General features: G+C 53.7%; 2 protein-coding genes across 2 annotated transcripts in view; one reads left to right on the forward strand and one right to left on the reverse strand.

The window, feature by feature from the left end:
- The window catches only part of MSMP (microseminoprotein, prostate associated), a 1,450-nt gene extending 1,274 nt beyond the window's left edge, over positions 1–176 (forward strand). Inside the window, exon 3 of the mRNA XM_009705754.1 lies at positions 2–176. Coding sequence (XP_009704056.1) covers positions 2–176 — 175 coding nt within the window. The remainder of the gene's footprint in view (position 1) is intronic.
- Positions 177–1,929: 1,753 nt separating this feature from the next.
- RGP1 (RGP1 retrograde golgi transport homolog (S. cerevisiae)) lies at positions 1,930–11,552 on the reverse strand. The gene is made up of 8 exons (XM_009705753.1): positions 11,436–11,552; positions 7,935–8,071; positions 7,476–7,559; positions 3,588–3,737; positions 3,362–3,508; positions 2,833–2,960; positions 2,399–2,576; positions 1,930–2,176 (listed from the first exon to the last, which is right to left on the reverse strand). The coding sequence occupies exons 1-8, from the start codon at positions 11,549–11,551 to the stop codon at positions 1,953–1,955; spliced, it is 1,164 nt and encodes a 387-aa protein (XP_009704055.1). The 5' UTR covers position 11,552; the 3' UTR covers positions 1,930–1,952.
- Positions 11,553–12,029: the final 477 nt, after the last annotated feature.

A 12,029-nucleotide genomic window follows, 5' to 3' on the forward strand; every position in this document is an offset into this window, starting at 1 on the left:
TCGACTTCCCCGACTGGTGTGAGGCCCACTACGACTCGCAGACCTGCCAGATCTCGGTGGTGCAGAAGGCCAACCCCAGCCTGCCCTGCGTGAAGAGCATGGAGCATGAGTGGGGCTCGGCCGGCACCCCTGAGCCGCTGAGCAGCAAGGTGCTGGGTGCAGGGTTGAGCAGATAAGAGGCTCAGCAGTGCCCTGCACCCCCTCGGCATCTTCCTCCCTCCTCCAGCGCACACCTCCCGCATGTTCCAGACCTGCCCCATCCCGCAGAGATGTCACTGCTGCCACCTTCGAGGGAAACCACTATCCACACACTATGGTACTCAACATTTACATCCTAGCGCTGCCACGGTATGGCTTTGCTTCTGCCTTCAGTTTCCTGAACCAAATTGGGGCCCCCTCCCCGTGAGACACCCTGCACACTGTGGGAATGCAGATCCTATGGGATCTCCTCCCAGGTGGGAAGGAAACCTCCAGCTACTAAGGGCTACAGGACCAAATTAGCCTGCGTTGCGGCAGCCTGGTACTCCCGCATCCAGCCTCAAGCTAAGCAGCTCCCTCCTCCCTCCCAAACCCCTGGGGAGCATCATGGTCCTTAGTGCAGGACCCACACCCCCCAGCCAGCCCTTTCTCTGCCCCGGAGCACAAGGGGCACAACCCACCTCTGGAACCACTAACGTCCCTGCTCCCACAGCTCCCAAGGGCTGGAGGGGGTCCTCGGCACTGCATGTTGGCCCTGGGCAACATTGCAATGGAGCCAGCCCAGGGCTGGGCAGCAGAGTGAGGGCAATTCCTAGATGTCCACAGGGGAGGCCCCCATGCTGGCTGCAAGGGAGCCAGGTGCCCTGCCAGCTTTCAGGGAGCTGAAGCAATCCGTATGTGCCAAGGTGGATTCCGCCACCCTGGCAGCCTGCCCCAGCCCGTGCCATGTCTGTGTTGTGCAGAGCCTTGTGTAGATGTTTCTGTTCTTGCAATAAAGGTGTTAAACAAACAGGTGGTCTCCACAGTGTGACTGTTGTGCAGGGCGGGCTGCATCCACCACTGGGAATGGTGTAGGAATAAGGCTCTTGGGAAGCCCGAGTTTTCCACATTCAGATGTTTATTAGATTTCCACGCAAAGAGGAAAACTCTTTGGAAGGTTTGGTAGAAACAAGGAGCTGGCTGTTGAGCAGGGAAACCTCCATCCCAGCTCCTGAATGCACAGCACGCACTCACTCCAGCTCCCCAAGGATCCTGAGACCAGCAGGATGCCTTCACGCCCAGGAGCGCAGGCAGAGAACAGCCCAGGCGCTCAGTGCTTCTGTTTTGGATCACCACTACTGTGCCACCACAGCACATGGCCACATCCAGGACACCAGCGTGTGCCAGCAGGGCAGGGCTGACCTGCCAGGACCTGCCTTCTCCGCTGAGGGTAACGGGGGTGCTGGGCTGTGTGCATGAGACACCCCTGACAAGAGGGAGGACGTGTGCTGGGGCAGAAGAGTGGGCTTCCACCATGCCCAGGTGGCCAGCATGCCTCACCTGGATGCCAGATCTCTGCTTGTGAGGTCTCGCTGTAGGGGCATGGCCTTCACCCAAGGACGGTACAGGGCTTCTCTGGAAGAGCTCCCCTCTCCTTTCCCTGCGCTGAGCCTTTCCCTCTTGGAAGACCCTCATGGGGTAAAGGCACGTCAGGCCATTTCCTAGCAGGCAGATTTCTTTTTGGTGAGTGCTGGGACTCACACCTTCACCCAGGTAGGAAGGGTCAGGGCTGCAGCACAAGACACTGCAGCAAACACAGTGCTCCTCCACCCACAGGCGGGACAGACTTGCCCGGTGCCCACCTGGGTGTTGCAGACGAACCCAAGGGGACACTGGGACGCGTGCCCCGCAGCATGCCAGTGACAGTCCTGCCCGCCATTGCCATTGGTGGCACACGCTTGCAGCACTGCAGCCCCCTACCAGCTCTCCCCTCTTCAGATGGTGATGGAGTTAGTGCTGGAGAACTGAGACACATAGGATGCCAGGATGGGGTTGGTGGGAAGGACTTTGATGGGCAAGTCCCAGCTGAAAGTGTCCACTTCCATCTGCTCCACCCCAGTCCAGGTGACGGCCTCCGACTGGCTCCCACGAACCAAGCAAGTCCCCGCCGACTCCCCGGAGGTCACAAACTCAAAGTGCAGCCTCCACTTCAGGGACACTGTGGATAAGATGGGGGTCAGCAGTCAACACCACAAGGGATGGGGACAGCAGCTGTCTCAGCACTGGCTGTGCCAGCAAGGGCACACATAAATAAGCCCACTCACACAGGCCAGCTCCCTCCCACAGGACGCAGCCCTGCTGAGCAAGGACAGCACGGGGGACACCACAGTCCTCCTGCGGAGACAAGCAGGGGTGGGTCCCTTCCCTGGTGGGCACTAACCGATGTTGGTGGTGAATCCTGGGGTAGAGCTGAGCGGGATGGGCAGGCTAAAGCTGGTCTGGGCTGTGTGCAGGCAGGCCTCCTGATGGCGGGCGTGTGTGCTGAAGGAGACGGGCTGCCCTCGCCGGCGCTGGAACTCCTCCTGGATGCTCTCCTCTGTCTGCAGGCTCACTGAGAACTGCAGGGTAATGGGCAGGGTGCTCGCTCTCACAGCCTCTCATAGCCCTGGTGCAAAGCCCCAGGACCTCCATTTCCCAAACCACCTCAGAACTGGAGCCCTTTCTCACCTCACCCTCCGAGGGGACCCCAGTTGGGTCCCAGTAGGAACCCTCAGTGAAACCCCATTGCAGCCCAGCACCACCCCAATCCATTCTCCCTCTCCCCCACCTGAAACCCCTGCCTCTCCCCACACTGACCCCAAAGTCAGCACTGACCTGCAGACATGGGATGTCTCCTTCCGAGAAGTTAAAGGTCCCAATGACATCCTCTCCAATCTTATACACGGTCTTAAAGATGCAGAAGGAACCCACCTTCCCACGAGTGTTGCTGATGTTATACAGGTCTGTGGAGGAAGAAGGGGCGGGGGAAGGGTTGCAGCAGGACGAGGCTCTACTCCACACAGCGCTCTGGGTTAATCAGAGCCCAGCAGACATGACCCCACGTCTGTTGCCTGGGTGTGAAGGACAGTCCCTGGAGGCAGCATTCCCTTTGGGAAATGCCTGCAGTGTGTAAGAGCAAAGCATAGGCTGGCTGTGACACGCTGCAGAAAGGGTCTCTCTGACTGAAGTAGGAAGAGCCTGAGACCGACCAGGAGGAGCCCATGGGAAACTCTGACCCTGATGGAGTTGCTCCACAGCCCCAGTTGGAGCTTCGCATTGACAGCCACAGATTTTTGGAATGAGCCCCGAGCTGTGCTTCACGCCCAGGTTAGGACAGCAGGTTCAAGCAGGGGATATGACCTACGCAGGCTGCGTCTGGAGGTGGCCACCATGAGCAGTTCTGTCGCCAGGTCCGCCAGGCGAGAGTCTTTCTTCAAGCCCTCCTCCTCCTCCAGGAAGGGGTTTGAGGGCGCAACAGCCTCATCCTGTGGGAACTGGTAATCCTTGAGCCCTGAGGAGAAGGCGAGAGCATCAGCGGGGCAGGGTGCAGCCAGGCCCGTGTCTGCAGGGAGGGCAGTGACTGGCCTTACCGTGCAGCACGAGGACACGGAAGGGTACGCGCAGGAGCTTGATGGGGGAGTTGACACGCTGGCAGCCGATGGTCAGCTTGTACACGTACTTCACTGACTGTCCCCGGAAAGAGGGAGGGCCTTCTATGGGCAGTGTCTCACAGTACGAATCTACAGGGAGCACAGAAGAGATTGCTTTCCAAGGCCAAAAGGAATCTCCTGGAGCTGTGGCTCACAGGCTCCCTGCACCGAAGGCTAGGAGCAGCAGCAGTACCGAGCTAGGGACACTGCCTGGTGTTTTCTGCTGTCTCCTCTTTCCCACCGCAGGCCAAGCACATCCCCAGCTTCCCTGCACCAGTGCACTGCTCCTCACATCACATGCACCATCATCCAGACACCGCTTCCAGCACATACAACCACACACACAAACTCTGCCTCAAAAGAATGTGAAAGATGTAAAATCCAGGAACACAAACACAGAAGAGCTAAACTTACTCGTCACGAGTTCAACCTGAATTTGCCTCTGCACACTTCCTTCGCACGCTGCTTTGATGATGCAGTCACATGCTGTGGTTTCCTCAGGGCTCTGCCCCATGCGGCAGAGAGGTGCCGATCAAGACCTCATGCCTCTTTTGAGATGCACTTTACACAAACCCCGAACTCAGCAACAAAAATTACTTTCTTCCTGTGTTTTTCTCTGAAGTACCAAGCCTAAATGGCCAAGAAACAACTAAGAGACCTTCACAACAACCTGTGGCGTATCTCCCTTGACAGACTGATGACTTAGACCACAAAAACTCTAACTCTGAGACCTCTGAGATGCTGGGGCCCGACTTTACACCATGTTCAGCCCTCTCAAAGCCCCCTGGCCACCACACAAACTCCAATGATTCTCGACGCAGCATGAACACTTTTGCAGCTTTCCCAAACCGCATGCCGTACAATACGAAAGACACAAACAGCAAACTGTGGAAAGTCTCCACCTCTCTGGCTTGCCCGCCATAACGCAGATACACCCTGCCAGAGGAAGGGCAGCATCCTGCTGTGAAACCACAGATCCTTCCCCACATCTGGCACATTCTAAACTTCGAGGCTTAGATTAAAAGCCAGGATTACATTTTAAATATAACTTCTAGATTTAAAATAATAGGACTGGAAGGAAGAAAAAAGCCTGTGCTAGTGTGTAGTGTCCACAGGCTGTCACACCTTAAAACACAAGGCTGGCCTGCTGGACTGGGTGCAGATAAAGCTGACAACTGTCCTGACAGGGAGGAAAATCAGGTATTTCCAAGGAAGCTAGCAGACTGCTGTAACCCCCTGTGCCAGGCTTAACAAGAATGCTCACAAAGGCATTCATGCCCGGTGAGGATAATCTAAGCAGAGACCACCACCATCCGAGGAGGGTGGGCAGTCTGCTACCTGGCACAGGAATTCTGAGACTTCCAGCTTCTGTGCATAGCCCAGCAGGAAGCACATTCCTGGTGCCATGGGTGCACTCCCTACCCACCAGCTGTAGCTCCTGGCTGGGCTCCTGGCCCGTGTCCAGGCTGCTTCCATTTCCTCACCTCTGTGATCTACCAAATAATTGAAGGTATTACAAAACTGGAGAGGAGGCAAAAAAATGCAACAGAAATGACTTGAGGGCTTGAGAAAATGTTTTATGGTGACAAATTTAAAGAGCTCAGCCTGGGCAATGTGTCAAAGGGATGGGAGGTGAGTCAACTTCAACATATAGGCACCATAACAAGGGGAAGATATTGGGGAATAAGCTGGTTGGCAACTGAAAACAAGGCCTTTTATCAAGAGACAGCCTGACACAACCTCAGCTGTATGTGCCAGCTCTGGCTACAGTTTAATAACATACTACTTTGCTGAAGCAGAATTAAGATTTCTTGGGTTGTTTTTTTTTTTGCTTTTCCAAACTGTGCAGCAAAACTCAAAACTTCTGAAAAACAGGAAATGAAGAATTAAGATACACACCCACACAGCCTTAACTCTGCCTCCACGGAACTGGCAGGAGCCCCCAGGAATGATCTGCCAGCTGCAGTCTCATGTGAGAGAAGCAGCACCGCAGGCCGACGGGATTGATGTGAGCAGCCTGGCAGAGCCGGGTCTGTGATACAGGGGTTTCAGTGCTAAAAAGCCCAGTGCCACACACAGCAGCATCGGATGTGACACATGCAACGGACGTGTGCATCACAAAACCAAGGGGAAAGGCTGTAACATATGGCCAAGGAACCTCAAAGAGTAGAAGAGTTTGTGTCCTTCCTATGGAGTTGCACCCAAGTGCAAGGCAGATGCAGGCTGCTTGTGCCAGCGTCACCCAGTGGCAGAGCGTACACACACACAGAGTACAACATCACTGGGAAGGACAGACTATAGCTAGCTTAGCTGGGGCCTGAACAGCTTCTGCCTGCAAAGTCAGCGCACAAGAAAATCCTCTGAATCCATCCCAGCCACCTGGAGGTTGGACTGTAGTCACCAACCTGCTCTCCCAGAGACTGCCAAGCCTGCCTGAGATGCGCCAGGAAAAGGGGCTTCCCCCTGCTCCCAGTGAATGGATGCTCCAGGTCCACACCTGCCACCAGAGAGGAGCACAAGAGAATCCAGGTGAGCCTCAGACCAGTTGAGATTTCTGCCTCCTCTTCCTACCTGGCACAGCCACTTTCAGAAAGCAAAATGGGCCTTGGCACCGATGTGGCAGCACCAGCTCCCTTCCCCTGCATGCTGCTGTAGAACAGTAAGTAAATAACTAAAGGTGCTCAGACAATAGGCTTTGCAGTTTAGGAGACACAGCCCCAGACAGCACTGCCCCACTCGGCTAACCACCTAGCCAAGCCAGGTTGTTTTCACCCTGTCCACCCTCCCCTCCAGTCAGGCCCCTCCAAACCTAGAAAGGCAGGAGATCCCAGCTTCAACACCAGCACGTCACAGCCCACTGCTCCTTAGTCTCACTTCCAGCTCTGCTCTCACCTCCCCAGAGCTCAATGCTCCAGCAGAGCCCCCTCCACCACACGCACTGCCTCTCCGCTCCCTTTGCTCTGTGACTTGAGAGGTCTCTGTCAACCATTCCCAGCAGATCCCTACGACAACCCGAGAGAACTCTCCACGCACAGCCTGCAATGCCTAACGTTAGGCTGCCACTAGACCACGGGCTGCTGGAACGCAAAGGCGATCCAACAGGAACTGACAGACTGGGTCACACAGCCACCGACCGGGAGACAACAGCACGTACTTTTATTTTCACAGTTGTCTACTTAGGTAGAAGAAGCTGCCTGGAACAACAAAAATGAGTTGCTGCAAATTTCTTGAGAAAAGGATGAAAACTTCTCTAAAGCAAAAGTAGTGATGAAGGAGAGCTTAAAGGGGACCCACTGGAAGGACATCGTTCGAGGGCTTTGGAGATGTGGAGAGCTTTGAGCAGAGAAGATGAGAAGTCCTCACATTTACAGCAGGAAAACTAGAACAGGAAGAAGACTGAAATCTCCACGACAGACACAACCTGAAGAGGAAGCTCAGACCTTCGGAGGAAGCCAGCCTAAATCTCAAGAATACTTCAGTGTGGCTGAAGAAATAAAGGCAGGGAAATGTAGGTGTGTGTAACCATTCCTTCAGTTGCAGCCAGGTATTTCAAAACATTTTATGCCTCGCAGCTATACAACAGACTTGCAGCAAAAGCCGTGGGCCAGGAGCAGGGACATGTTGCAGTACATAGCCTTTATACGGTGGAGAACAAGCACTGGACAACGCAGAAGTTCCTTAGCACTCACACTCCTACAAAAGCACTTTGCCTTCCATGAGCACCAGGGTCTCTCCCACTTGCAGCACTCAGGTCTGCATAGCCAGCTTTGACAGTGGGGCTCCCCAGAGGCAAACTCTCTGAGCCGGGGAAGAGAAGAGAGGACTTACAGGACTTTGACTCCCCGGGATCCAGTCGCAAGTCACAGAAGAGAATTTTTGGTGGGGTGGACAGGATACACTGACCCCGCTCTCCTGGAAGAGAAGAAGAACCACATGAATGCTGCTCAGCCTCAGCTGTGCCCAGGCCAGCCAAGCCTTTTCCTCACTGGAAGGAATGGGGAGGAGAAGGCCAAGGAGGAAACATCTCATGCCCCGGTGACAACACGAGATATTCCCAGAACAGTTGGACAGACAACCCTCACATTTCACTCCAAGCTAGTGCCACTTTGATCTCAGTATTAACAAGGTCCTGCAGCAGCTATCATGAGCAAATTACACAAGGAAAGCAACACAGACTTCCCACTCGCTTCTACGCACGCTGCCCTCAAGACACACATTACAGTCTGCTTGATTCCTGCTCACTGCGCTCTCACCACCCCTACCCGGGGTTACAGGGGTATCACTCACCTCTGTTGGGGACGAAGACCGTCTCATTCTCTGCCTGCACATCATGCTTGCTGCCATCAGAGGGAGGGAGTGCTACCCGGTTCTCGCTGGCGTGAAACTGGCAGTGGATCTGCGCGCTGGCCCATGCCAGCATCTCACTGAGAGCAAAGAAGAGTAACACTTATGTCTATGCTTTAAACCTGGATTACAGGAAGCATGAATTGGGAGAAGAGCAGCTCTTGCTGCTTAGCTCCATGCGGGACTGCTTGTCTGGAAGGAAGGCGGCCTTGCTTCACTGTCACTGAAGCCACTCTCACAGCCTCCCTCCAAAGAAGCCTCCGGAGCAAGCTTGAGCTGGGGTGCTGACCCAAAGCCACTTCCACCCCAGCTGCTGTCAGTAGTTTCACCCAAGGCCTGGCTCTGCACCCCGAGGACTCTTCTTTAGCAGCAATAGTTGCAGTCTGAGCCACAACACCTTGGGCACAGCACAGACACAGAGTGAGGAAGCACCCCTGCCCCGAGAAGCCTGCTGTACACAGATGGCGGAAGACAGCAAGCTGCGCAGGTCAGGAACCACCCCTTCCATGGGTACAGAGACAAAGTGGCCTGTGCAGAACCTCACAGGGATCTTCCAGCAAGCACGCCACGGTCAAGCATGTCGAGATCCAGTCCAAAGCCTTACTTGGTCATCTTTCTTATCACCCATAGCTTGGGACGGGCCACAGACTGCACTCTTCAGAGGATACCTCTAGCTGTCGTGCATGGGCCAGGCCTGGCAGAGGACTTTTAATCACGAAGAACTAAATCCCAAGCCAGAAGTGACATCCAGCGCAGCACTCTGAGGCGCCTCCAGTAATAACACAACCATCAGGAAAGTGGGCAAATTCAAAACTAACAAATATCTGCAACCTGGGTTCAGCTGCCCCTTCCCACAGCACCCAGCTCTTCCAAGCTCGACACTCGTCAGGGCAGGCAGGGCACAGAAGTGCTCCTTTGCCACAGCATCAACCCCCTCAAGAACATCAGCTTCTGGTTGTGTCAGACCAGAGAAGGATGCTTCTGGGCCCTTCATAAGGACTTATTTTCTTCTCTTGATGCAAGGGATTCACTGATGGCTATAAGGGAGGCGAAGGAGTCACTTTGCCCACTCTCTGTACAGCCACAGAATTGGTCACACCCAGCATGAAAAATAGTCTCATGTTTTGGACTCTGCTACGACCTCTCCCATTCCACCGGGCATTTCCCATGGCATTACTGACACCTTTCAGTCTCCAAAGCATTCATCTGTTTTTATTTCAATAGCTGTCTCGTTAATTTAGCCAGTGTATGGTTCCTCTGGTGTTTTCTAACATCATGATCTGATTAGTAAGCACTGACACCAGAGTTTTCAGCAGCACAGGGATTTTTTGTGGCACACGGGTATCTCTGATGTGACACATCAGAGCAGTTAAACATCTAGACGAACCAGAGAAAAAGGCGTGCTGCATTCGTTTCAGCTGACTAACAACGTGCTATTTGATCTTTTGTATGTGCTGGCTGCCTTTACCCAAACAGGCATTGGTTACTCTACCCAGTTACCTCTAACCCCACAACTGTAATTCTGTATCTTCAAAGTACCAGCACGGCTTTTCCTGAAAGGCTGCCGTAAGGTTTTCTGTCACAGGGCATCTGCCATATGGAAATAGAGAAATGCTCTTGCTTAGAAGTCAAAGTTTACTAATTGTATATAAGCTTAGCATGATTACAGTACCTCCAAAAACCACATTTTGAATATTTTCTTCTTTTTTTTTTTTTTTTTCCCTCCAGTATTGCCCAACAATATACCACTGGATTGTTTTCATTCTTCTAAGCAGATACCCCAAAAAAATTTGCATGTGCCTTCCTAGCGGCAGACCTGGCTTGTCCAGCTGGCAGGGCGCAGAAGAATCCTGCGCTGGTGCTGAGGTTGCTTCCCTCCTCTCTCACCTCCCCCTACAACTCCTGCAGCCCACAGAGGCCACGCTCCATACAGCCTTTGGGTAGAAGAGCTTTGTTTCTTGTACACCACAATCAAATCCACTTTCTGCCATTTACTTACTGTCCTTCAGTTCTGTCCCTATGCTTGAAATGCGTGCCTCTCAGCTCCTCCACCTGCGCCACAGCTGTTACCAGCCCCAAAAGCTTCTAGTCCATGACAGGTCTATGTTCTTTGATCTGGCTCCCGCCTTTACGCAACCCACAGCTTCAACTTCCAAACCACCAGTCTATTTGGTGTTGCTACTCACATGACTTAGCCAGGTCTTGTCAGTCTGGTTACAGGCTTTTTTATTTTAAAAACTTCTCTTTTTTGAAAAGGCTGCTTTCTAGGGACCACGACACCCCTGAAGTTTCCAAATGAAGCTCCTTTAACTCCACTGTGAACCTCCAAAACTGCTCTACCTGGTACCCTTCCAGTCCCACCCCTCAAAACTGGGAAAAACAGCACTAGCACCGCACAGGACAAAAGTCCAGAAAGCTAGACGGTTACATCACAGCTGAACTGGAAAGCTTAATTCAGCAGGCAAGAGGAACCAGGAAGAAAAGATGGAAAGTTAAGGAAGGCAATAAACAAAGAAGCCCTACAGCGGTAATACAAGAGACTGCTTTGCTGCTGCTGAGACTGCAAGCACAGGAAGTGGATCCACCAAAACAATCATGTGTGAAATGTGTAGTGGTGATGAAAAGATGCTGAACCTGACAGGGCTGGAAACAGACACATCCCAGGAAGGGCTCAAAATGAGAAAGCACTCTCCACCCCCTGGAGAATCAGACAAGGCTACACACTCAGCAGACATGGAGGCTTTGGGTGACTACTTATGATGCAGAGTCACCCCCTGTGAGCCAATATAGGAAGCTTCCATCTTCTCATGTTTCCTCAATACCTATTTCACGCACAGTAATGATCAGGGGAGATGCAGCGCTCAAAGGCTGGGCCACAGAAAATGCTGCCACAGAAGGCTGCCTCTTTCTGACTCAAGGCAGTGCTTGCTCCTTTGCCTGCCGGCTCTGGAGGCAGGGATCACAATGATACGTCAGCGCACTGCTGGACAGAGAGAGCTGCTTCCATAAACATAGGAAATAATGACGTTGTCTGGATGTTGACCTGTGAGCCTGTCACCCTGGTGAAACTACATATCCCGCTTTGACAGCCAGTTTGGCTTCATTTTCTGCCAGTAACCCAATCACTGAGGGCTCACCTGAGGGGCAGTTAAGAGCATCTCTAGCTGCATACTTTTTTTCTCATCTCCTTCTTGAGGGCAGAAAACCAGAATAATTACCTCAGTTTCAGCCCTGAAATAGCGATGGCGCAAAGCAGCCCTAAGGGAGTACCTTGGGCAGCGAAGTCACCAGTGGCTGAGCTGGCACCATTGCGCCACAACCCAGCCATGACTACATCTGGCTGCTCAGGAGGGAGGGAGGGCCATTCCCTCTGGAGGGACCCAGACAGCTCTGCTACTTTGAGGCTTCATGCACAGAAGAGCCCATGGACACAGGCTGCCGTACCTGCTGGCAGAGGTAGATGAGGCCGATAACGGGTTGGTGAAAGTGATCACACACTCGAGCGCTTCCCCTGCCAGGAAGACGGGCCCGCGGCCCAGCTTGGCCAACACCTCAATCATGGCTTGGATAGCCCTGCTGCACACCTTCCAAAAAAAAAAAAAAAAGAAAAGAAAAGAAAAAGACAACAGTGGGCATGGAAAGAGGGCTAAGCACTGTAACAGAGGGAGAATGGCAACAGCCAGGCCAGGCACACGCACATGGGGAGGTGGGGGAGAGCCCCACCTCTAGACACAGCCACAGGTATGTACAGGGACCAGGGACAGCCCTGGCCTTGCACACACAACGACGGCGGGGGGGGAGGACAGGACAGGGACAGTCCCAGCCACGCACACACACACACACCAGCTGTGCAGGGGAAATACCCACAGCCCTGGCACCCCGCCTCAGCCTCACACAGACGTACGGCGGGGTGAGGACATACTGCGGGGGGTGCGGGGCATGGCCCTGCCACCCGCAACCCGGAGGGCTCAGGGGCGGCCCCGACGGCAAACACATAAACGCAAACGCCCACCAGAGGGGCCAAGGACACAGGACCGC

The sequence above is a fragment of the Cariama cristata genome, unplaced genomic scaffold (genome assembly GCF_000690535.1).
Source record: "Cariama cristata isolate BGI_N322 unplaced genomic scaffold, ASM69053v1 scaffold20818, whole genome shotgun sequence".
Taxonomy (NCBI): Eukaryota; Metazoa; Chordata; class Aves; order Cariamiformes; family Cariamidae; genus Cariama; species Cariama cristata.

Coding starts and splice junctions, on each gene's coding strand:
- RGP1 (XM_009705753.1), bottom strand. CDS start 11,551: ATGATTGAGGTGTTGGCCAAGCTGGGCCGCGGGCCCGTCTTCCTGGCA. Junction 2,961..3,361: donor CACCTCCAGACGCAGCCTGC/GTAGGTCATATC, acceptor CTTCCTCCACAG/ACCTGTATAACATCAGCAAC. Junction 2,177..2,398: donor AGGATTCACCACCAACATCG/GTTAGTGCCCAC, acceptor TCTTATCCACAG/TGTCCCTGAAGTGGAGGCTG.